We start from the raw sequence: 26,450 nt of genomic DNA, 5'->3' as shown, positions 1-26,450 counted from the left end.
ATTTAAATAGTCTTCTTACAAACTTTATAGGGTGGGCCGCAAAAAACAGTTCAGCGGGCCGCATGCGGCCCGCGGGTTGGGCAGCCTTGGCTTACAGTGCCCCCAAACTAACCTATCTGTATATATAATAATTGTACAAGGAAGTGAACTCGTACATCGTTTTGATTTTATATTGTTGTGTTACAGTAGCGCACTGTAGACTAGGTAAGTGCTGTAACGTAAGTAATGGTAATGTACTGGAAGACGGAAGTTTTTTGTCAAGCTGGAGGTAGGCTGCCGGTAATGTTAAAGATTTGTTTTGGCCTTCGTTTTCATATAAATAAGCACTGCTCTCTTGTTAACATGAAAAATGGAATTTTGACAACCATTTATGAGTGAAATTGACTAAGGGTGCAACTGTTCGCGGGTGCAATCAGTATGGGGTACTGATATAAGTGGGTGCATACAGTATATTCTGGATGCATACAGTATATTCTGGATGCAGTACAACGAGTGTGAACTTGCTACAAGCGCACTGTTGCAATGAAGAGCCATTTTTGCAGACAATCCAAAAATTTTTGAAAATGTATCTAGTCGGCTAAAGTGCGTATCGCAAGTAGAGAAAAAGGGAAAACGGAAAAATAAAAAACCGATAAAATGGATGATAAAGGTAGTCTCGCTTCGTATGCGTCCACCTCTTGTAGTGTGCATAGAAAAGACAACCTAAGCTTGAAAATATTTAGTCCTTAACGTAATAAAACAGCCGAATAACATACTAAATCAAATCACTACTTCTTTTTCGTGATTGCTTCAAATATGTGTGTGATTACGAAGTCAATTGAGAATCAAACAATCGTTTAATTAAACTGGAAATTAACATTACGGAATAAAAACATCCGCTAATCTTTTTTTTTTTGGACGAAAACGATGTCTTTCTACGAAGCGCCAACCACCCAGTCTTAGGTTACTCCGACGTCTCTGAAACATTGCTGTTAACACTATGATGCATTACATCGCCGACATTACCATTCACGACCAGAACAAAAACAGGATTATTCCTACCAGTAACGCATCAACACGGTACTGCCTGATACCTGAAATACAAATTTAAAACATTATTAAAATGGGGATGGGAGGACATTATTTAAAAACCGCTATTCCATCGTTCATGCCTATTTTTGGGACCCCTTGCAAACCAGCAAACAAAAAACTTTGGTACGGCTTTTTACACTTAATACTACACGTGCACAATGAGCACGCCACGTCACGGTTTGACAGTGAATAGTGGAGTGTTTGCAAGCAAGTTGGTGACAATTTATTAATACGAGTTGAAATAAATAACTTTTAAACATGTGTTGTTGAAGCGATAAGCATGTGCTATTATCAGATCCACAGGTGGTATTAATGGACCGCAAAACGCAGTAGCGTGTTACAATTCAATACGATACAGTAATTTGACAAATGAAGAAAAAGTTTACTACTGCGACCACATCCTATACGCAGCTTTTTGAATCGGATCAGGAATTACGATCAATCTTTGCATTCTGTGGGTGTGCCAATTGAATGTATTTGCTGCACCACGTGCGTGGTTTACCGCTTTGATACATCCGATACTTGATAAAATATTCCCGCATATATTTCAGTGTTCAGAACGCCGCCGTGGCTGGACGGGATGACAACAGCGCTCTGCCCATGAGTACATTTCGTGCACAAAGTTACAAAACGTTGAAAAATTTGAGTGTCACATATTGCTTCAAGCACGACCGGCGAGTCGTACTACAATCGACGCCGCGACGCGGTTTAAAAATCACTGCCGTATAAGCTTGAACGAGAGACCTGGCTGGCCATACATTCAGACCACGGTTCATTACGCATGGCACAAGATAAGTTAACTAGCCGCATGTGTTTCAAAATGTTAGCGACAAACCAAGTGACACAACCTTTTTATAAATTGGTGTAGTACCAACGTAATGGATGTTTCACCCCACATCATCATCTTCCTTGATCATTTCAGTCATTCAGTGGTATTGGCCACCAGCAAGACGTCAAACGTGACGTCACAATTGAAATTTTAGAAGCCACCCAGACACTTTTCATTAGTCGAGAAAAATTTCAGGCATTATGGTGAACATCAGATCGTTTTCGTTGTTCTGGGTGCAATTTGTCAATTTAAGTCGTTTACGAAATTTAGGCATAAAACTCAATGTTCCTTTTATCCTTTTATCTTCTAAAGTCGTTATCTTCTAAAAGCGTTTGAGTTGGGTTGCAATAATAAAAAATTGACTCCGAAAAGATGACATAGATTGGACTGAAATTAGCCATCTGTAAATATTTAAAATCAGACTGGCTATATAAGCATGTGAACCAGTTTGTAAAAATTCATATTTGTGAAAAACAAACACAAATTTCACAATGTACTTGACGAATTTTTCTGGAGTCAATGGGCGGGGAAATATCCATATTTGAAGACATTATTTTAACAAGTGGAACTCTGTTCCTATATACCGAACATTTCAATATAGTTGGCTATATATATATACCCAGTGGTAGGATTCAAATTTTTTGTCAGCCGGTTCCATCACAAAAGTCATATTTTTCTGCCGGTTCTCAAAGTTCGGCGAGTCAGATCAGATGCAAAAAAGACATTGACAGTAACCAGTAATGCTAACCGGTTCGCTGAACTCATAAAATTCCGTGAGACGGTTCTATAGAACCGGCTGAATCCCACTACCGTATATACCCATTAAAAACATACTCGAAGCTATTGGTAAACGTTCATTTATTTATTTTTTAACTCGGGACTTTATATAGCCGAGAGCTCGGATTTATACGCCAACGAAGTTAATAATGTGGAGACAGACAAATCGTGACTTGTAAAATTATCGACAGTCAAAACCTGGCTTCAGTCCTATTCGGGATTTCGTGCGACAAACGCTTGGTGATGTTCCTGTTTTCCATCGTGTGCGATAGTTGTTTGCAGAAATCAATGATATGCGGTCAACGATATCCTAATCGTGCTGTCCAAGACTCTGCATGAACGTTTACCCGTCATCGTAACAGGACGGTATTGTTCAAACTCTGCTACAAACTAAACAAAATGCCAGCGGCGGCGACGAATTGTAGCATCGTAATAGAAAAGCAACTCTCGGTTACATGTATCGTGCACAAACGTAGTGTTCTCCGCGATAATGAAAAACAATGGCGGAACGCGATGTCGATTGTCGACCTTGTATTTCCAAACTGCCGAGGAAGCGAAGCCGCATACTCCAGTGACCTGTAAACAAGCTGTGTAGCCTTGACTTTACGTATTTGATCATGCTCATAAGAAACTGATGATATTCGCAGTCGTCACCGACGTCAAATTAGCGCTGTAGACTATAACTGCATAAATAAATTCAAGCAAGCACTAACTTTACATCGACCAAATCACAGCGCTCGATCACGGAACTGGATTGTAGCCGACAGGCCGCTGTCTCGTCTGCGTATTGATTATGGGCCGCGGTTACGGTCTCATTGTTTTCGTTCGCACAGACTTATTCGAGGCATACGCGTTTTGATTGGTTGAAATATTCACGGTGATCTCTCGTTCACGAAATGTGAGACAAACATACATCACGGTGATCGCGTTTAGTGATTTTCGTGAGCAATTTCACGAGTGAAATCGTGCGAGAAGATCATCACTATTTTTGTCATTTCGTTGATTTTAAGGTTGAAAAGCCTACTGCTTTGTGAGATTTTTGTTATTTTTATAACGTTTTGTAGGCAACGCTCATCGGAATTATCATGAGTAAGCAATTGGCTAATGCTAGACTGACGCAAAAAAGACCGTCCAGCCCGTCGGATTGTGGGCCCAAAAAGGTATGATATTTCGAATAGCATGGTAGTCTATCGATATTACTTTCGTTATGATCGCATGCGAGTGATATTTGTGATAACGTTTGCGACCTCGGGCTGCCATGAATGACTAGCAAGGCATGTTGCGAGATTCTGGCGTAACGAACATAATGCTTCTTTGTCCGTGAATGAGACGCCGCCTACTTCTGTACAGTAGCCTACTTGTAATGTAGCGGTATCACGATAAACACGCGGGCCCTTATTACTGCATATCAGTAACGTGATATTGTTACCCGCTGGCGCCGGATGCACACTGCCTAAGTATGGGTACCGTTATAAAATTAAATTATGAAATGTGAGGATAATCATATATAAAAGGCATAATGTACCTGAGAATTCATTTGTAAAGGTCCGATAAATCAAACTAAACGGCTTTTGTCATAGTACCACAGGGTGCGTACAATATGAAGATTTTGCATTCAATTACAATTACATTGATTACTCCAATTGAGTTTAAAAATAATTCCGTTATATGATTTGTACATAATTACATTTTAGTGTCACATTTTTAATAATTTCTACATTAACTGACATACATAGATAAGTGAGTGATAATTCAAGTGTAATAAACAGATAAATTTATACTGATAATCATAGCCCCAAATGAATGAAATCAAGTGAAAGTGCATAAGTTCATCAAATAGTAGAGTAAACCTGATCAGGCCAAGTATATTACTTCAGTCAATTGAGTTGTACCGCTATGATCTCCGTGCTGTTTCATTTATTGTATACATCACTTTGGGTATGTAGTTGGGTACTGATGATTACCACACTTTGGGTACTGATGATTACCACACATGAGTTGTAAATTCTAATCCTATGGTGATAAAGTATGTGGAAAGATTACAGAATCTTCGGCGTCGCCAGTGGTTCATATCGCTCATCGCCTACCTCCACCACCATGCATCTGAAAGCATATGGTTTCCCCAAATGTTTGCTCTGTCTTCCTGTACCTGTAGAAGAATGTACATAGAATCCATTCTTGGATATCCGTATGATTCTAGGTCATCAACATATTGGAGGGATGGGATTTCTGATTGAATAATTGTCCTGCCTTGTCTTATAGGCTTTTTTTACTGCATGGATAATTCTTACTCTTCATCACCTTCAATCTCATAAATGTTTCATAATCGGGTTAAATACTTTGTTTAACGGGTACTGCATTAATTTTTGCTTTGGTACTTGAACTGTTCTTTATAAGTATAAAAGAATATATATATGATTTCATGGTTCTGTAACTGATACTACCCAATTTTCTAAACATTTAGTTCTTTTTTGTTTTCAGAAGGCAAATTTGAATACCAGTTTCGGCAAATTTAATTGTGATGTGCCAGAGAATGTAAATGAGGTTAGTTAAAATATTGGTCACATATCTATGAAAATATTCTATACATTATTTCCCAGCATGCGTTATGTAGTAATATTTGATCCTCCCTTTTTTATACTGTATAATTATGTTTTTGAGAATTCAGAGAGATTCCTAAATTTATCTTTTCAAAAGTTTATTATTTAAATATTATTCGTTGGTAACCACTATTCTACAAAGGAAAGGCAGAAAAGATTCCTAATATTTTACTACACGTTGATTATATTGTATATAATCTGTCCTAACGCTTAGATAATTTTCAGTTCATTATCGGAATCGTGTTGAATGAATTCTTTTTTGAAATGTTTTGCCAATAAAATTGTTTAGGATTTTGTGAATATACTGTAACAAAAATCTAGAAAATATGCTATATTATGGCAATTGCATTAGACCTAGGTACTAGTTGGTTGCTCTTTGGGTAAATGACAGTCATGCAAGAGTCACCAGCTACCATCAAGTTTTTAATTTTATCTAGATAATACAAAAATTGTTGGCAAGACAAGTGGAACTTGTTGAACAATTAGTTTTTAAAGATGTAGAATGTCAAAAATTGCAAAGAAAATTTGACGAAGTAGATCGTAACTTTCGGAAATGGCATGATTTCGCAGTTAGTCTGCAGGCACGGGTATGGGAATTTTTTTTATGAAATATTCTCAATCCAATAGCAATTCTAATTAATCATGTGCTTTTATGAATAAGTTTTTGCACAAGGAACCAAAAAATTCTTCACTGTTTGAAAGTTCATCCAGGCCTTTTTTCGAGTATAATAAAAGACTTGTATTCACTAGTAGTGTGAATATATATGCATTCATACTGAATTCTTGTGAGAATTTTTAATGTATTTTTTTATTTTAACCTTTTTCGTTTTCCTATAAAAAGTAACTGTTGTATCTGTGTTATATCAAAGAATCATGTTGAAATTGGCGTTTGAGTACAATCGAGTTGAGATGCTAGTAACCTCATCGTGAACTACAAATTTGTCTATTGTGTTTTAAGGTTAAGCGACTAGCGCTGATTTTACACAGACAACAAGATTCTATGAAAAACCTTCAAAATAAGGAGATAATCACAAATGATACAACAGAGGCAAAACCGCAGGTTTCTAAGGTTAATACAATTTTATATATGGCAACTACAGTATCACAAAATCGATCAATATTGGTTTTCAGAAAATTGTTCAGTGATTATATATGTAAGTAGGACACTTGCACCTCTTTGTCAGTTGTTTTATCTGAAGTAGCAAAGTTTTGTTGAATCTGTGATTAATATTATTTCACTTTCAATCCGCATTTATTTTGAGATTTAGGAATTTGGTGCACTATCATCATGAGCAAATTGAATATTATGAATCTGAATTTTTCAGTTTCCTCATTTTATTCAATAATTGAAATTTTCTGATCGTTGGTGGTTTTTGAGAATCAATTCAATCGAACTTATGATATTTGTACTCTCATAAACATCCAGACATGTAACACAATCACACTAAAGTACCTAATTACATAGGCTACATAGCTATATTTGGGATATATTCTATATATTTATTCGTTTTTAGGTTTCTCCTGGTCTAAGTCAATCTAACATGTCTAAAAGCACAGTTCTGAAAGGTTTGTGATATTCATTCAAAAGCCTATTTTTCTGGCAATGATGTAAAATGAAAATAATTACTTGATGTTCAGATGAGAGTGGAAAATATTCGAAAAGTTACATTGTAAAACTGAAGCAAGAATTTCAGCCAAAATCTGACACGTCAGCTTCACCTTCTGTTATTATTGACCTCACAGAAGATGAGGCAGCAAGTAGTTTCACAAATCATATTAATAAACCAAATTCACAAGCTGCAGTCACACCGTCGAATGTCAAACAGAACATGGTAAGTTTGGGTAATTACTTTCCATTCGTTATTTCTATAGTACTTATTATTTGTTTTTCTTTTATTAGGTCAAACCAACACTAAACAGTGGAATATCAGGAAATGTAACTTCAGGTAGAATTTGCTTCTATATTTCATAGTTCAGGGAGAGTAACACCGCTTATTAATTTGTTTTGTTTCTAGCTACTCTTGTGCATCATACCTCAAAAAAATTGTTTATGAGTAATAATGATAGCAAACCTCTTGCACCTGCTCAACCGGTTGGATTATCTACGGCAAATTCAAATGTTCGGTGGGTATAAATTTGAACCTCTCAAAGTTGAATGTATGTATCAATTTCCTTAAACATGCTATTTTTATTTTGATAGCCAAACTGTCCAGGTCACCACAATGCCATCACAGATAGGAAGGAATGCTTTAAATAGTGATAGCGTTGTAAGTATAGTCACGCTTTTGTTAGTTTATGTCATTTATTAACATCGACTGAATTCATTGTAGTATTTGTTGTAGATCAATTCAATCAAGCAACAGCAATTCTTACTGCAGAAAAATGGAATTCGATCACCTCTTACAGTATGTTGTTAATTTTTCATTCAAATTGACTATTTCAAGAATTGAGTATTTATATAGTTCAGTATTTACAGTGTTTCACGATATCATGAATTTCTACCAAAAAAGTAAAAACCCTTGGTAAGGTAATTTCTGCTATTTCAAATTGGGTTAGATTTTTATTTTTTGAATTTTTCTGCCCTTTCGTTCTTCTGGTGTTCTGAATGATTAAGGCTTCATTCATGTTTTTGTGTTATTTAAAATTCTACTCCAGGACCATGCTCAATCCTACCCCAAAATTAATGAGGGCTGAATTAATACCGATATTTCCGATATATTTACCTTTTTGATATGATCCAGAATGTTTTAAAAGATAAGTTAAAATATTACTTTTAATTTATTTTTGCCTGGAGAGGTCGTTAAATTATGAGCCATGCATGTCTCCACCCCTCTCGAGTTGTAACGGGAATGGGATTCACCTGTTTTTAAATATTTACTAGCAGAACTAGCTCTTCTAATTTGGCTGTTTTCGCTGCCAAATTTTTATAATTGACATTTTTAATACATATAATAAAATAAATTAACACGGCACAGAAAAGAGAGCAAATAGGCGCCCAGTTTTAAATCATACTGTGGAATCGGAGTCCTTTTTTACAGCACATGAACTTTTAGGCACTGTTATTAATTCTGACTGTTTATCGTCAAGCGCGAGTGTCATTTAGTCCATGGACATTGTTAAGCTAAATTCCGACGCAATTATCTCTCTACACAGGTATTAAATATTTTGATTATATTAATTTTAATTTTGTTTGAATACACAATTTCTTTATAGATTTATTGGGGTGGCCGCTTAGTATTATAGGTAAATCTAGTCGGCGCTGATTGATATCCTTTCATTTTGGCTGTAATTTATTGCCGCTACGATCACGATTAAACACAAAACGAGAATATCGGTCGGAGACCGAAGACCTATCGATCTTAGATCGGTAATTAGTTAATAACTCGCTAATTATACGACATAATTAACCCAAAATCTATAGGCTTCTGGTCCGAGGTAAGATGCATGCACATGCAAAATTTGGAGCAGATTCAACCACGCGTTCGTGAGATATCGCGTTCATCTAACAGACACACACACAGACAGACATACATACAGACAAATACCTATCAATATACTTACCGATCTTAAGATCGATAAGTAATAAAACATTTGCACATATTCGATATTCTTTTAAACACGAAAAACGATATTCGAAGGTCGAGATATTAATATTGAATTGGAATTGGTCATCCCGGCATAAGGTTTTATAATTGGACACCGAGATTACTAGCGTCAGTGTACAATGTATCCGAGTCCATTAATGCATCTGGGTACCAAACATCAATTTCACATGTGATATATCTCTTTTTCAATCTGAAATGATGTGTACTATGAATAACGCTCAAGGACCGTTGTTTTAACCCTGTCTGCCCTATACAGCACACTTAATTAAAGTAATATTTACATAGTATCGGTATCGTACTATCGGCCTTTTTGTAATATCGGTATCGGCGTTCATAGTTGGTATCGGCGAAAAAAGTGGTATCGTTTAATCACTATTCAGAATACCGAATTTGAGTCTCAAAGTATTCGAATTCAAAAAGATCTGATAACAGGATTCGGTTTCCGCCTGCTCGACTTTAAGTGTTATTTATTTCCAACTTACCGTATTAATCAAGGACGAGCGTTTTCTCTCGGATCGAAAGCTCTCTTTTGATTATACTTGCCTCCAAAAACCCGTGCGTAAAAGCGGCTGACATCACCCTTCAGAATAAGATGACGGCGACACATCACGGCGAAGGCTCGTTAGGCAAAATTTTTGCGTTTTCCATTTTACTATCTAGTTAACATATTTTCAATAAAATGTGGACGGCGGCGCTAGGATGTGTTTCTAGTTAACATATTTTCAATCAAAATGTGGACGGCGGCGCTAGGATGTGTGCGCGATATTCTGTATTCTTATAAACACGAATAAACAACTTATAAAACGAAAAACGATATTCGAAGGTCGCGATATTAGAATTGGACATCCTTGACCGTAATGCTGTTTCATATATATTTTTTGTATCTTACAGTTTACTATTAAAAGTATCTAATGCGAGTCCTAATTTAGCATATCAGTATTCAGAGATCACATGGATTTTAAACAAATTTCATTGTCCCGAGAAATGCCTGTTTGGTATCAAATAAATTCAATGCTCGGGACATTGCAATTAAATACAAAGGCAGTAATATATTTACAATTTTGCCCAAATTAATTAATCCAACAATTTGGTAGGAATTCCCACTGTTTGAATCGGTGGTTCCCAACCTTTCTACCCTGGCAGACCGGTATAATTAAATAAAATGTACTCGCGGACAGGCAAAAAAATAAGTGAGTGGATCGGAAGATAATAACATATATTAATAACAAAGTAACAAAGTCGTCGGTAACTTGGCACCAGGCTGAGAATTCTGCTGTGCATCACCGGGAAAAGATATCTGGGCAAAAGGCTCTTGTAGCGCGTCTCGTGACCACCTGCAGTGTCGCAACAAGTTCGTATGTTACTGAATGCCAAGGCGGAGCCCTGGAATATAATACTGTTCTTGACCGTTTTCTGGTTTAAACAAAGAAATATATATATTTTTTGTTTGGACAGTCATATTAAGCAGGTAAAGCATGCAGAACAGAAAAAAAACAGGCGTGCCGATTTTTAGTTTTCTGAATCTTGCGCGATGAATCTGAACGAAAAAGCGAGAAGTGTGATTTCTCGGCGCCATGACGTCGCCGGGCCATTAGCACCGTACTTATCAAGCTGAGATCTGACGACGGAAGAGAAATTGTGGAATAACCCAACGCAACTTAACGCTTCGGAAAAGCGATTGAGACGACAGAAAACAACGAAATGTATCGCGGACCAGCGGTTGGAACGACTGATTTAAATACCGATAAAAATCGGATAGGATTCGATTTAGGTTTTCTAGAACAGTAAATTGTTCTACATCTCACATCCCCACATTTAGTCCCGCTTTGACATTGTTGTAATTGGTAATACCTGTACTTTAGTTTTGAATATACCAGATTCTGATTCCTTATTTATGCTATTGCGTTGGCACATATCTTCTGTTCCAACAATCTCTTATCAGCGGTTGGCTTTCTTCAGTCCCCTATCAATAATTGGTGTGCTGGCGCAGCACCACTTTCATATCAAAATCGTAGGTTTTAGTTGCCTAAAATTGTACGATTGTTTAGTTGGGTCAAATGAAAAACCATACACATATGAATAATGTGGAAAGTTTCTTTGGTGCTTTGGTTCTAGCAGAAATTTAAAAAAAATATATACCGTATCTATAATAAAGCTGCTATGCGATCATAATTGCAAGTATGTGTACGTATTAAACAAATGAATTTTATGATGAGAGTATAGAAAGTGAATATAATCTGGTTTGTTAATTGAGTGTTTTTTTGCAATTGAATGCTATTGGATCTAATGGCCATGATTATTTTTTTTAAACTAATTACGTAAAAATTTACACAATACTTTAATTTATTCTACTTCTAGATAAATTGCACGAATGGAACTCCTTATCCACCTCTACCTCCAATGCCATTACCGCCAGCAAATTTGCAAAAATTATCTTTTCCACCACCATATCAACCATTGCTGAGAATAAATAAGGCATGTATTATTTTTTTTTAAATAGAGTCTTTGTTATTTGCTAATCGTTACTGTTTAAATTTTAGAGCAAAGATGGTATAGAATTGTCATGGGACCATCCTGGTGTTTCTCGTGCGAAGATGGATAGCTATGAATTATATGTTTACCAGCATAATCCAAACAGTAGCAGTGGTAATCGCTGGAAAAAAATAGGAAATGGTGAGTGAATTTCGATATTAACATCATACCATCGCAAATCAGACCAAAGATAAATAGCTGTTTTTGATTAATTTTTGCAAGGTGGAAGTCTGGTCTGATCATGATTTATCGCGAATGAGTAATTATGTATCGCAAAATTTCGGGAATGCACTGTGTGTTGAACGTTTGTGTTTGCAATAAAATTGCTGTTAATACGACAAAACCCTTTGTTGTATTTTGTGTGAATTTGGGTATTTTGCAAATCTGTGAGACGCTGTTAAAAAGTTTCTAGTAATGGCCTAAATTTACATTTCATCACTGAACTATGCCGTGTCTGGTGTCTAAACCTTTCTGAATGGCGAGGTAACGAAGACCCGATTCATGTATTTTCAGTCAGATACTTTTGGACTTGCAAATCGTGCGCTTTGGTCACATGACCAATCTCGATCACAGAAACACGCGGCGGCGCATTCTAACATCTGGTCGGCGCCATCGAGCGTTTTGCGGGAGAAGTGGAATTGGAGTGATTGTATAAAACATCATATTATTAACAAGAATATTGCGATCAATGTACAAAGTCAGATAGATTAAACTCCCATGTTTGTACCACATGACCTATAATTTCTGCAAATATCGGTATGTAACGCAAAATTGGCTTACAAATGGCAATTTCCCAGTCTGTAAAAAACTGCTAAAGTGAGTTGCAGTTATCGCAAAATAGTGCGCTAATAGTGAACACTTGGTCACTGAGTGGTGACGTTTTTGTTTCCTCATCATTGTAGAAATATACCTTCATATCAAATAAATCAGATTTAGGAAATTGTTATGTAAGATAAAAATATGCTTGATGTTAAGTTTTTTTAAACAGCCAAATATTAATTCATAAGAGGTTAACAAAAATGAATTTGAATTCAATTGCCAAAGAAGTTGAAAATGAGATTCAACTATGAATCTTCAATATTTGTAACCACATGAAGTTCGCTCATTGATATCATCATTAAGATATTTTGGTTGTATTCTCAGATTCCATAAAGGCAATGCCACTACCAATGGCCTGCACACTGAGCCAATTCTCTACGGGTTCGAAGTATTATTTTGCTGTACGCGGAAAAGATGTACATGGACGATATGGTATTTTTAGTGCACCTTGTTGCAGCACTGATGTTCAGTGATTTGATGTTAAAGATATTGCATTTACATAGTTTTTTTTTCTTCTTGCCACATTTTTTACTACTGCAGCTACTTGTTTCTTGATTTTTGACTTTAAAGTTTTAATACATTTTTTACTTGAATTTGTCCGTTTCCATCCAAATATTTCAAATTCCAACCATATAGGCGAGACGAGGCTTTGGTTCTGGCAATCACTATTGAACAATTTTAATTTGTATTGCCACCTGTGATTAGTTGCGCATTTACATTAAATTAGTTTTACATCGACTATCCCTGAGTGCAGACGTTTCCCCAGCAGTTGTTGTTATGACGTCACAATGGGAATTTGTCGGCGAATTGGGAAATTCCTTTTTTGGCATATTGATTTCAGTGTAGAGTAGTGAATCCGCTCTCCCTTTTAAGAGTACAGTTGTGAGTTTCAGTCACATCGCCGAAACGAAGACTATATAAAATGGTGGGAGTGTGCAGTTTTTTGGCAGCACGATTATGCTCTAGTGAAGATATGCCAGTATACAAACTGTCAACGTCAAAACTGAACTGTCCGTAAGGCCTGCAGGCTATATAATACCGCAGGTATGCTTCCCGTACCTGTCGCCAAGCTAATACAATGGTGCATCTATGTTCTTTATTTTTTCTCTCCGACGATGGGCTACTCTTCAATAGAGGTGTATCACGTGGAACAATATTAAAAGTACATTTAACTGAGAACTGATGATCACGGTCCATATAAAAGGATGCAGGCCATGTGCAGAAAAACATGAAACTGCAACGGGTCTAAGGAAGCTGTTCAGCAGTCAAAAACGATTCCCATGTCCCCGCCTGTTTCCTATTGCTCACGGTTGGAAAGGTTCCGATGCGGAGGTGTAGACTAAGATTGTTTCCACCCATTGTGGTTTACATGTCAATTGAAAATACTGATTTCTAATTTTAGCCCAGTCTATATTGACATCTTCTAGAATTTTGTTGGAAACCGAATCTATCCAAACCTTCCCGGGAGGACAAAAGTTGGAGTAGTTCGGCAGTCGATGTATATGTTTTGGTGACCGTACATTTGAACCCATGTACATTTGAACCCATGCGTATATCCACGGGTTCAATCTATATGCGGGTGCTAAAACCCATGGGTTAGGGTTAGTATGGGTTTAACTATCCGTGAAACACAAAAAATTCCATAGGTGCAATAGCATACAGGTGCAATTGTCATGGGTTCAAATGTAATGGAACCATATGTTTTATCCTCTCGCCAATTTGCCATATTTACCATTGAAAATCTTTTGACGCAGAAATTTGTTACGTCCCAATGGCTTAAATTTCTCAACAGAAATGCCGCGTGCTCTTATCCTGGTATCGCTGGAAACTATTCACGGATCGAGATAGTTTCATGATCGCTCTACTGCAAAAGATATGCTGCGCACATATGGAAATATTTTGGTATAACTGATTCCGTTATAAAATGTCAATTATGTTATAATTTTTTATTGTCCGGTGTTCAACTTCTACTTTGAGATACCATGAAGAAAAACAGCATCAATGCGGTCGGGATTTACAAGTTCCATCAGTTCCGTTCGATGTGATACGAGTGTACCATGAGAGGGTGTATTCAACACGACTGAAAATATTATTAATTCAAAGCGTTCGTCTCTACATAATATATACCTGTGACAGAATGCGCACCTGTTGAATGACATTGAATAGTCTGCAATGAAATCGTGAACAATATACGAGGTGCGGCTAAAATGAAACGGGACTGATGTCACAGATTGCGCAACACGATTAACCATCGGTAATCAACACTTTTGCAGTGTGGCGTAACATGTGTTCTTTGTTTAACGGCTGTTTCGACACAATATCGCAATTATTTTTGCTTTTCAGGATCCATAAGTGAATGTGATAAATTTCTTGTTGAAAAAAAAATGCTGTGCGAGGTCTGATTGAGTTTTTTGGCGATAGGGGGTTCAATTGCAGAATGACGATTGAGCGAAGAATTAACATTAAATTTTGTGTCAAACTTGGAAAAATGCATGTCAACTCGGCATGCATGCAATCGTTGAGCTTTCTGCTCCTCAGTCAACTCAAGAGCCTTTGGCATCATTTTGGCACAGACCTTTCGCATTCCCAAAGTGTCAACCAAAATAGTGCGGACCGTTGCTTTGTCCATCCCAACTTATTTGGCAATGACGCGAATTGTTAAGCGACGGTCACTGCGAACCAACTGCCGAACCTTTTTGGTGTTGGTATCAGTTGTAGAAGTGCAGGGCCTCCCTGACTTTGGATCATTCTCAACATCTTCCCTGCCTTCCACAAATCGCTTGTGCCATTTAAAAACTCTTGTTCTGGACATGGAAAAATCTTCATAAACATCACGCAACATCTTCAAAGTCTCATTCGCCGTTTTTTCCGAGTTTGACACAAAATTTAATGTTAATTCTTCGCTCAATTGTCATTCTGCAATTGAACCCCCTATCGCCAAAAAACTCAATCAGATCTCGCAAAGCAATTTTTTTCAACAAGCAATTAATCACATTCACCTATGGCTCCTAAAAAGCAAAAATAATTGCGATGTTGTGTCAAAACAGCTGTTAAACAAAGAACACATATTACGCCACACTGTAAAAGTGCTGATTACCGGTGGTAAATCATGTTGCGCAATCTGTGACGACAATCCCGTTTCATTTTAGCCCCACCTCGTATTCTGACCGGAACTAATTCTGAACCTATATTTGTCAAATTTTTACAATCGACAATACTAGTACTTCAGTTATTTTTTTCAAACTTTTTTCTGGTGTCTAATAATACAGTTAGGGATACTGGTATTCATTGGAATTAAACGCCACAGGATAAATTTGCGATGAGCTGATTAGTTTTGAAAAAATTGTACAGAATGAAGGTGATTTGTGACTGAGTTGACGGTCATACCGTTAACCATCTAAAATCGATTAACCGTTACCAGCCCCGCCGATGGCTGATTTTAGCCCATAGGCAGGGGTCGGGAACCCATGGCTCGCGAGCCATATATGGCTCTTTTGGTGAGGGCATATGGCTCCCAGAAAAATATATTATTCTAAGATTAAGCTTACTATTGTTACTAGACTTCAAACTATTTTATGGCCAAATTTGGCAAAAAATTCCCAATACGTTTGACAACGCGGGCCCAGCGCATGTCTATGTTATGTAAGAGAATTACCAGACAGGCATTGTGACAAAACATGGGGATTCTGGAACATATATTGTGACATCACAAAGCGATAGAGTTTTGAAATACTACGGAGATGCCCAAACGAAAAAGGGTGATGAGTATCGTAGATTTCAACTTGGGCTGCATGTGAGCAACCGTTCAAGGCCCGCAGCGACAACATGCAGCATCAGAAGTCACATTAAATGTATATTGACATGGAATGTGTTGACTTTTGAGTAAACGTTTCAGGCCTGATTAAGTGAAGAAATGTTATATGGCTCGCACGGAAATGCAATTGAAAATATGTATATTTTAGGGCTCTCTTGACCAAAAAGGTTCCCGACCCCTGCGGCATAGTCTATCGCAACTGTTTCGGTAATATTATTGAAAGCTGCGTGCAAAGTGTCTGAGCGGCTGCACAAATTTTATTTGTTACGTCATCATTTACTTGTGCTGATTGGTCATTGTTACGGAAACAAGAGAGCAAAGCCCAAATATATGGACACGAAAGGAAAAGCGAAGTAGTACCAAAGGCGCATTGTGCTAACTAACCGTTTGGAATACGCTCGCCACCGCACCTCTGATTATTCTGCGTGGGGTATAATTATGTGTTTTAGTCAGATTTACTGGATTATGATGGGTATCCCTTATACTATTTTATGAATTTATATAACGAAACTGCCATCCCCCAAAATAAGCCCTCGTCCTATTTTTCGACAGAAAAATGAAATAAGACCCTGTCTTATTTTCGAGAAACACAGTATATCACTTGATTTTGCTATAAAGAGAAGGGGACCGGTGTCATGGACTAAATTTTGTTATATTCTTGCGCTTGCAGGAATATGATTCACATATCGAAAGCCAGATCGGATGGTATTTATTATATTAATCAATCACGGTGTGTATAATTCTAATAACTTTTTTATGTGATAAAAAGTCATTTTTATCTGTAATTATATATTTCATAATTTAGATATTCGATACAACTGTACTTGATAAGAACCTGCATTTATCCTATTGGTGAATTTTATAAAAAGTGTAATAACTAATAATGCATCTCGTATATATTTCTCAATAAGTAAAACTTATAAATGCAAAATTCCGTTGATGTTAAAGCTTAGGACTCTGACTATGTAACATTACTGAATGACGTGAAACTTTATGTCAGACTAAAAACTTCGTTTTTAACCATTTCTTCCGAAACTTAATACACAACAAAAGACGACGGTCCGGGAGCAAGATTACTCGCGACTTGAGCTGTCATTCTTTCTTACATTTGTACAACATCATTGGGAATTTGAAAAAATACTTACTCAAAACATCCTTGGTGCTTTGATTAAAATTGGTGGCGTTAACATAAAGGTTTGTTTTTGAGTACTACGCGTTGATCTTTATCTGTATCATTTATCTTTATCTGTATAATTATGAGATGATAATCAGGTCCCATAGGACCACGAGAAAAAATAATAAGGATAGCCTTCTAGCGACATCGACCAAGTTCAAGTATCGAGCTGGAAAGGATCTGAGGTTCACTTTCTATCCAGAAAGGCTTTTTTGATTAAAATGGCTTAAGAACTAAAGCTGTCAACGAAATAATTTCAGTGAATTCAATTCGCTTTATGAACTATTTTTGTACTGAACGTTCCGATTGTTTGTCGTTTTGCTGCCGATTGCATTTCAATGACATCCGCTATTTCCAGGTCAAAAAGTTTAATCCTTCACGTCTTCGGAATAAAAGTCGTCAAGGAATTCCTACGCCACGATAAATATTTTTAATGTTTCGGAAAATCGTTCTAGTTAAAAGTATGATAGCAAATTGAAGTATGTATTGTAGCATTACTCAGTGATTCGGAGGTGCGCAATACGAGATTTTTATAGTCGGAAAGGGATAAGCTTTTATATTTGTATTGTTTCATTTGTTTTTGTTAACTAGAAATTGTGAAGATCATTACGGCGATGGTTCATGTAAGATGTAGGCCAGTAGGGGATAAAGAATTTAACCATGAATGAGAAAACAACCTAACGTTTTGATTTAATTTTAGTAAATTTTAAATAAACCTTTACTTTCTGTATTGAATGTTTTGATACCAAGTCACTATGTGTCAACATCCATTTCGTACGTTATCGTTATTAGCCATCCTCGCATTACTGCGATTCGCAGAAAATGTAGCGGAATCTGTTGAAGCCGATCGAATCAAAAGTCTGCCCGGCGTTCCAACTCTTCCCGATTTTCCTATGTATTCTGGATATCTTGATGTTAATAAAGACAAGAAACTTCATTATTGGTTTGTTTATTTTATGAGGAAAATAATGAATTACTTAACAGTTACAATTTTTGGTAAAGATATGTCTTTTTCTAGGTTGAATATATGTGAAAGTGGAACATGTGACAATTTGATTATTTGGTTTAACGGAGGACCGGGTTGTAGTTCAATGGATGGCTTGTTTGCTGAACATGGTCCTTTTAAGGTAACTATTTATTAAATAATATATATATGTATTTATATGCATTATAAATAACATATTGATTTATGCCATTGCTAGAAGAGCTGTCAATCTGGAGCTTCCATGCCAGTTACCTACTACATTTTATAACTCAATTGCTAGACGCAATAAGCCCAAATGATAATGCATGCAGCATATCTACGATGTATTACGAATGAGTATTAACTAAAACTCTTAACACAACAAGTTAATGATTCGGGAAAAGAGACAAATAGAACGATATTACAATGCATTTTTTCAGTAGAACGCGTCCCTCAGCATGTTTTATTAAATTACAAAGGTTCCGGGCCAAGTGAAACTTAGATTTGTCTGGCACAGGATAAAAGATTTCTTCTGCAAAAGTTTTTATTTTTCTCGTTTGTTTAAAAAGATATTCATGAAAATAATAATGCGACATTTGTCAGTATTGATAATTGTTGTGACAACTTCCAAATTGAGTTGAAGCGAAACAAGGAGGACACACAAATAGTTGTGGTTTCTGTCGTACTTAGATGATATGTTTTACTTAAACATGAGGCTGCTTGACATGACACAAATTGGTATTATTGATATTTTTCAGTTCGACCGAGATAGTGGACAATTGGAGAAAAATAATTACTCATGGAACAAATTAGCGCACACGCTATATATTGAAGCACCGGTTGGTGTCGGGTTTTCATACGGCTCACCAAATGATCCCATCACAGATGACACGGTGAAATAACTATTAGTATGAGAATCAATCACTTTTTAATACTTAGTTTTGTTGCAAGACATATATTGACAATTGCAAATGATGAATTAGTGTGAATAGTATCGAAAATCTGACAATCAGATTTACGAGATGACCTTGACAGCTGGTTGAATTCAGCAAATGAGGTGTGATTGCCGGGATATTTATGAGCATTTTAACAATTTTGGGCTATTTTTTGTATTTGGAAAAGTCGTTGTTATCAGTGCGTAGAGTCTTAAGAGGCTATCCCATATTAAACAAAAATTATTATTTTCTTTAGTTTGCAGAAGATGTAGAAAAAGCGATCATGAACTTTTTTGAAAAGTTTAATTCGTTGAGACATTGTGATATTTACATTACCGGGGAGAGTTATGCCGGTGTTTACATCCCGACCCTTGTTGCGACAATGCTAAATATTGGTTCACCTCTTATAGACAAAATCAAGGTAGTTATGTTGTGTACTAAAATCTATAATAATTTCTATCAAAAGACTTCATAATTGATTTTGTTTAATTTCTCCGACAATGTTGAGAGTAATTTTTCATATAGAATAAACAGTATTTCGCTGTTTTCTTCGAGGAATAGTGATCTTTATTCTAGTTGACTAATTAATTGCATGCGAATAGGCCTTTTCGGGCTTATCATGACAAGGATTCATCGCGAAGATTTCGATAAATAATTTTTGGGAAAGATTGCACACATGTTGATACTCGGCTACCATTTAGGGTCTTGTAATTGGCAATGGATTACTAAACCAACGGGTAAATGATGAATCGCTTGTGTTTTACGCATACTATCACGGGCTGTTTGGAAAATCACTCTGGGATGAATTGATGGAAAATTGCTGTGATGATGGCAGACCAGATCGATGCACTTTCTTCCGATTTTCCGAAGAGCATTGTATATTCAAGGTTTGTGTTGTCAGAATATTATTTTCGGACACGAAATGTACATATGGATCGTTTTGTTATTATGTTGTTGTTGTTGATAGAATTCTTTTTCTTGTTGTTATAAGAAAAATTGCTACTACTGGATCAATTGCTTTGAAGTTCTCAGTGAATGAAGATTGTATTTTTCGTTAGAAGGCTAGTACTTTTCTTTATTTCAAAATTTCTGTGGGCTCTATCGGCTATCGGATCGCGATCTGTTCGTCAGGCGAAGTAGTAAAGAGTGCGGATCTGTTGTCTACTGTGACAGGTTGCATACCCGTACTACTTCGTTTTGGCTTTCGTGTTCATACATTTGAGCGTCGCTCTCATGTTATCGTTTTATTCTAATCAGAACAATGTTGAAAGTGTATAAGAGAGGTTGCAGTTCACATATAACTGGTAGTGTTTCTGTGACATTAAATGTGCATAGACTAGGCTTATGTTAAAATACGTGTAAAAAAAACTACGACTCAAATTACCATTTACTTCTCTTGTACTCTGTAATCAACTAATTAAAGTTTTATAATGGTTTTGCAACTTTGACTCAACGACTCCAACGAAACTCCTAACGAAATAAATAAATCGTTTCTAGATGGGAAAACTAACGAATTTAATGAAATCGTGGTGATCCTATTACAGCATATTTAGTTACAATATTAATTTTTGATCGTAGGTGATGAAAGTGATGCAACTCGTTACCAACAACGGTTTGAATGTTTATAATCTGTATGGAGACTGTGCAACTCCGTCACAGATGAATCGTATGAGATATTTCAGAGACTATTACAAAAATCTTTTTTATATGAAGGTGAGCATTAAACATTTGCAAGTTAGAATACCAACAATTGTTTTTAGATTTCGTATTCAAATAAAAAAAATGGAAAATTCGTTCCCCAATCTTCCTGTAATTTTCTTCAATGTATGCGGCCAAATGCCCAATCTGAACCTGTTGTGTGCCTTTTCGGCAACACTTATAAGTTATTATTCATCTAATCTATACAACTAATTTGTTAAACTTATTTGTAATTTTTTTTTATAGATGGGTCTAGATTTAGATCCAAAACGTCTAACTCTCGTCCCTCCGTGCTCCAACGCATCTCTCATAACAAAATATCTGAACAGAAACGATGTCCAACAAGCTATACATGTTAAACAAACAACATGGCAAATCTGCAGGTTTGTTCATGATAGTTTATTTTATCTAGGATTGCAGAATATATTGAAAACTGTTCGTATTACTAACCGAGAGAATAAAACTAGGTGACAGTACTTGTGCAATTATTGGTATCAGAGGAGAAAATTACCTGATTTCTCATCTCTGATTTATAAAACAAGTTAAATTTGTATATGTTTCGGAGAATCCAAGAGCTCTATATTTGGAATTAACAATTTTACACATTACGAGTTACGGAATTAACACATTACGAGTTATCATTTACAGAATAATTTAACTATACTATACTTAGGCCCAATATAACACCAGTGTACGTATACCATAATAGGACAAGTTAAATAGTTTGAGTTGAATAATACAGAATGGGATGTTCGCCGCTCAGTGTCCAATAAATTTTAAATATAGTAGATTAGTTGAAACTGTTGATTATATTTCGACGAAGTTTGAAAAGTTAGCTGTGTTGCGTGAGAAGATGTCTTTTAGATTTCACTAAATCCTATATTTTTACTCAGTGATCATGTCAACAGAGAATATAAGAAGATATACAAAGACGTTTCACCTTTCATCAAAACAATTCTTGAAGAAATGGTAAGAACATAATAAAACACATGTGCATTTTTAGGTAGTTATAAAAAAATTACTGTTGTGCGACATAATGTTTAGGAGCAAACATCGATATCTAAAAATCTGAAAATTTTGTCCAAATATATATTATCTTCCTCAAACTTATAAAGCGAATATACAAAGCCAAATCTAAACGAGACATGTCCATCCCTATTTCTAACTTCTCTGGGGTCGGTCGGAAAGCAAATATTTTGAGAAGTAGTCAGCTATGCGAAGCCTAATCTGGAATAAAAGTAAGCCTACTATTTTTATGAAATGCTACTTATTCCATATTCCGTCTATTGCAGTGTTTCCCAACCCGAGTCCGCGGTCTCAAATGAGTCCGCGGAGCGTTTGAATGAGTGCGCAACGAGCCAGAAATTCACTGCGGGCCGCAAACGTTTTTGCGAAACTTAACTATCAACCAAGTTACGATTTACGTTGGAATTTACATAAAACAAAGAAAGTTTATTCACGTAACATTAATCGAGTCAATAATTACTGGTTACTGAGTAGGGCTGGGCATATATTCCAATATTCAACTATTAGAATAGCAATTTACTATTCGAAAATTTGGTGACAGGTGACGCGACAGGTCAATTGTGCGTCGCCCAAACAAACGATTGTAACACCATAAGTTTTTTTTTGATGATCCGCGACCGATTAAAAACACTTTTTTGACATTGCAAATCGCAAAATTTCGGGTGCTGTCGTAGTATACGCACCAGCAACGACATGTTCAATGTCATTGGTACCAGGGCGTTTTTCCTTAGGATTCTTTGTTTCATGGCCTCCACATCAGTACGTAAAGTACTGGAGCGCAGTAACTGCTGTACGGACATCTCAGATTTGTTGAATTCACAAAAATACGAATCAAAACAAAATAATCGGGCACTTTACCACACATTTTTGTGTCCACTGATTGTCATGATATTTTCCGAGTAGTATTGCATTTATTTCGTCAACACAACCGAAGATTAAAATGCGACGCAGATCACAATTAAATTAATAATAAAGCAAGGCGGTGAATGTGTATTTTTGATTTACTAATATACATATATTTTTAATAAGTACTAAATCAAGTTGTACTTTCTGGAAATTTATAGCAGTTAGCAGGCGGTAACAAATTTGCAAGATCGCAAAAAATATGTATAAAAACTAAATATAATCGCGCAATGTATTCTCAAATTAATATATTCGTAGATTGCTGTGGCATTTTAAAGAAGTAATGCTTTCATCTTGTAAGTCGACGCAACGGCAAGTTACCATGAACACAATTAAATTAAAATAGAGAGACATTTTAAATTCTCGTTGTTGTCATGGATTAAATATTGGGCGACAGAAAAGGCCATTCATTATACACTAAAAAAGTCGGTTTTTTTTACGAACGCGTAATTGCGCCCAACTTCCGATTTTGATTCAATAAAATTCGGTAGTGTTTGGTTTTATTGCTTCTTCACACAGAGTGCGGTTGCAATAAACGCACATTGAGTCCGCAAAGGTTTTCGCCGGTGAGAAAAAAGTCCGCGACCAAAAAGGGTTGGAAAACGCTGGTCTATTATGATACACGCTTGCAACCTGGGCCGGATGTAGAGGATAAGATGCCCCTCGGCTATTTCATTTTGCGGTCTCTCTTTAGCAATGACGTCACAAAGTAAATTGAATGCATTATGATGCCATCGTAGGCTTTTGAATAACCCAAATAGATTCGATGGTGTAAGTTGAATTCAAAAACACCTAAAACTCAAAGCTGTAATAAGACGGTGTGTGTGGCCCCAATTGCTAATAAATAAAAAACGAGAATATCGGTCGGAGACCGAAGACTTATCGATCGAAACTGCGGTTTCGATTAATGACTCTATAGTGACACCGCGTGTCCCATCACTAATTAATCAATAACTCGCTACTTCTACGACACGATTCATCCCAAATCAACAGTCAATCCTCTGGTCCCAGATATGATGAATGCACATGCTAAATTTGGAGCAGATTCAACCTCGCCTTCGTGAGATATCGCGTTCATCTAACAGACAAACAAACAGACAGACAGACAAATACCTATCAACATACTTACCGATCTTAAGATCGATAAGTAATACCTGATAAAAAATTATCATTTTTTTGTAGTAAACGGGTCAGAAAAATATCGAGAATTGTAAAACAAATGTAATAATTCTTATATTCGTTTTTGCTTAGATAAGTAAGTATATATAGCTACATGTCAATATTTTATCATCTGTCTATTTAATTTACTATATTTTGTTAAGATTAAGTGGTAGTTTTTCAAATTTAGAAAAATGGGGGGCAAAGCTAGAGTCCTCTAGGCTTCAGCCTACCTTGGCTAATGGTGCACTCGGCACTGCTTGTAGCATACTTATTATTTGCTGTTTGTTAGTTGAAAATGAAATATAGATCATATAATGCAGTCAGGAATGTAAACGACAGAACAGAAGATGATAATGAAAATAAACTTCTGTTCTAATTTGCTACACAACAATATAACAATTTGTGTTTACGATATAACTTTTATCGTATGACATTTTGTACAAAATTGCAAGTTAAGTATTTATATGCCTAAATCTCTAGAGTACTAGACGGCGTGGCCCATACTGGCCCATAAATTGTGTAACAGCCTTTCTGAATTTTTAATGTTACATGTACAGGATGACATTAGAGTGCTGCTGTATTTCGGAGATGTTGACATGGCATGCAATCATATGGGAGGAGAAAAGTTCGTAGATGATCTCGGATATAAGGTAGACGCAGCGACCCAGTCAATACTCATAACATGAACATTGGCTTTATGATTAGGCTAATTGTTAATATCATTACAGAAAGTATGTATAATGCTTTGGTAAGGAGAAAGGGAAAATATGTTTCATTCAATTTTGATGGTTGATTCTCTCCTCAGTCTAGGTGTTGTTCGCGTGTTGTCACGAATTAAAATATTTTAATTTTACAACACAGATTACAATGGAGAGAAGAACTTGGAATCTGGAAAAAAGTGGAACGGAGCAAATTGGCGGATTTGTTAAAGAATTTCATAAGCTCACATTTCTAACCGTAAAAGTAATATTGATACACAAGCTTTAATGTATTTTCTGTATAAATACTGGTTTACCTAGTGGTAGTATTTGATAGGCAGCCAGAACCGTTTCCTAAAATGTCATGGGCCCTGTCAGCTAACTATCTGGCGAATCAACAAAACTGTAGGTAAACTATATTAAGATTTAAATTGATCGATTCACTTGCTAGCAAATTTGACGTTTTCGTTCACGAACCGGTCACGTTACTACTGTGTTTGCAAAATGTCGTGATCGATATATAATTAATAACTCTTTTTAATTCACAGGGTGCAGGCCACATGGTTCCTGCTGATATTCCACCTGCTGCATTCCAAGTGGTGACAAAATTTCTAGACTATGAGCCGATATGATGGGGATATTTTTACTGCTCATGTGCCAAGACAATAAGACATTTCTAAATATTGACAATATTTATATTGAAACCATTTTCAATTCTATAAAAAAACTATTGTTCAATGAACTTTTGCAATTGCAAGGACAATAAATGTAAAACACATTGGAAATATATTATGGAGATGTTGAAAATATACCTATATAGGGCTAAGAATGACCAACTGGTCAATCGGTTGACTGACCTTTAACAGTCCCAATTATTTTGACTGTTAAATGACATTCCTGGTCAAATGTAGTGATAGTTTTGAAGTTTTGTTTAGAAAACGCGTGCGCTATAACATGAGATAATTTTTTGAACGAGTTCTCGGCGAAGTAAAAATTTGTTTGAAGTCACTGGACGTCCTACAACATGGGTCGGCAACCTACGGCCCTCGGAGTATAATAATCCCGCCCGCAATGCTTCATTGAATTAAATCGACAAAAAGGCTATTTTGATGATGAATTAATTTTATATTTCACGCTCGAGGAGTTGATCATATTCTTTACGTAACACAATTTATTGTGAGACGTGTAGATTATTCTATAACCTAACAATTTAGTGTCAACAGCTACTCGTTTAACGAGCCGACAATTTAATTATAATTATACAAATGGCAACACGCAGAAAAGTTGATGCTGATTGCAGAGGGTTTAATGGTTTAATGGCGCAGCAAATATTTGAATAGAGCTTCTTGAGATGCAATGCAATGAGAAAATAAAATCCATATATATATATATATATCCTAATCGAGAGGTGTATCACTGCTTGATTTATGCTTGCTTGAAGTATCTTCTTGAAGGAAATCTCTATCAAAATTTGACCATGCGAAAAAATTCACAACGAGTGTCACATTAAATGCCATTTGTAAATTGTTAGCTTTCAGTAAGACGACTGAGTTGAGTTCACGAGTTGTCACAATCTTCGCGCGCTGTTCAAAATTTCAACGTCTGATCAGCGTGGAAACATTGTGATTCACTGGCCATCCGTTCGGTTTTTAAATTTCTAAAAATATGTCCGGCCTGCCAAGATTTTAATTTTGGCCTACGAGCGACAAAAAGTTGCCGACCCCTGTCCTACAACGCTCCACAAACTTATTCGAGTCCTTCATTACCCATCTATTTTTTTGAGCTTTTCGGCATTGTGGCGCATCGTGCTGAGCGTTAGGAATACGCTCACCATCCGCACCTCT

General features: G+C 36.2%; 2 protein-coding genes across 3 annotated transcripts; both read left to right on the top strand.

Moving 5' to 3' along the window:
• Positions 1–3,627: 3,627 nt before the first annotated feature.
• LOC120326092 (uncharacterized) lies at positions 3,628–12,826 on the top strand. 2 transcript variants are annotated; one of them, XM_039392319.2, is made up of 13 exons: positions 3,634–3,837; positions 5,159–5,221; positions 5,715–5,864; positions 6,236–6,346; positions 6,792–6,843; positions 6,916–7,109; positions 7,178–7,223; positions 7,293–7,401; positions 7,478–7,544; positions 7,620–7,682; positions 11,241–11,357; positions 11,423–11,555; positions 12,558–12,826. In XM_039392319.2, exons 1-13 carry the CDS (start codon positions 3,763–3,765, stop codon positions 12,704–12,706), a joined length of 1,329 nt encoding a protein of 442 aa, XP_039248253.2. In that variant the 5' UTR covers positions 3,634–3,762; the 3' UTR covers positions 12,707–12,826. The 2 variants fall into 2 exon arrangements, with proteins under 2 accessions (XP_039248255.2, XP_039248253.2); XM_039392321.2 differs by lacking the exon at positions 7,620–7,682 and having other exon boundaries at positions 3,628–3,837.
• A 5,041-nt stretch (positions 12,827–17,867) lies between these two features.
• On the top strand, positions 17,868–25,389 carry LOC120326519 (lysosomal protective protein-like). The gene is made up of 11 exons (XM_039392835.2): positions 17,868–18,164; positions 18,240–18,348; positions 18,944–19,078; positions 19,377–19,541; positions 19,822–20,007; positions 20,699–20,833; positions 21,065–21,201; positions 21,712–21,787; positions 24,466–24,558; positions 24,770–24,871; positions 25,155–25,389. The coding sequence occupies exons 1-11, from the start codon at positions 17,977–17,979 to the stop codon at positions 25,236–25,238; spliced, it is 1,410 nt and encodes a 469-aa protein (XP_039248769.2). The 5' UTR covers positions 17,868–17,976; the 3' UTR covers positions 25,239–25,389.
• The last annotated feature ends 1,061 nt before the right edge of the window (positions 25,390–26,450 follow it).

Source organism: Styela clava, chromosome 4 (genome assembly GCF_964204865.1).
Source record: "Styela clava chromosome 4, kaStyClav1.hap1.2, whole genome shotgun sequence".
Taxonomy (NCBI): Eukaryota; Metazoa; Chordata; class Ascidiacea; order Stolidobranchia; family Styelidae; genus Styela; species Styela clava.
The sequence above is the reverse complement of the archived record's forward strand: the minus strand, read 5'-3'. Positions and strand labels throughout refer to the sequence as shown.

Excerpts from the sequence above, each read along its gene's own strand:
- LOC120326092 (XM_039392319.2), top strand. The coding sequence starts at position 3,763 with ATGAGTAAGCAATTGGCTAATGCTAGACTGACGCAAAAAAGACCGTCC. Across the intron at positions 6,844-6,915 it reads TAAAAGCACAGTTCTGAAAG|ATGAGAGTGGAAAATATTCG; the intron begins GTTTGTGATATT and ends CTTGATGTTCAG. Across the intron at positions 7,402-7,477 it reads ACGGCAAATTCAAATGTTCG|CCAAACTGTCCAGGTCACCA; the intron begins GTGGGTATAAAT and ends TTATTTTGATAG.
- LOC120326519 (XM_039392835.2), top strand. The coding sequence starts at position 17,977 with ATGTGTCAACATCCATTTCGTACGTTATCGTTATTAGCCATCCTCGCA. Across the intron at positions 19,079-19,376 it reads ATCCCATCACAGATGACACG|TTTGCAGAAGATGTAGAAAA; the intron begins GTGAAATAACTA and ends TATTTTCTTTAG. Across the intron at positions 19,542-19,821 it reads CTCTTATAGACAAAATCAAG|GGTCTTGTAATTGGCAATGG; the intron begins GTAGTTATGTTG and ends GCTACCATTTAG.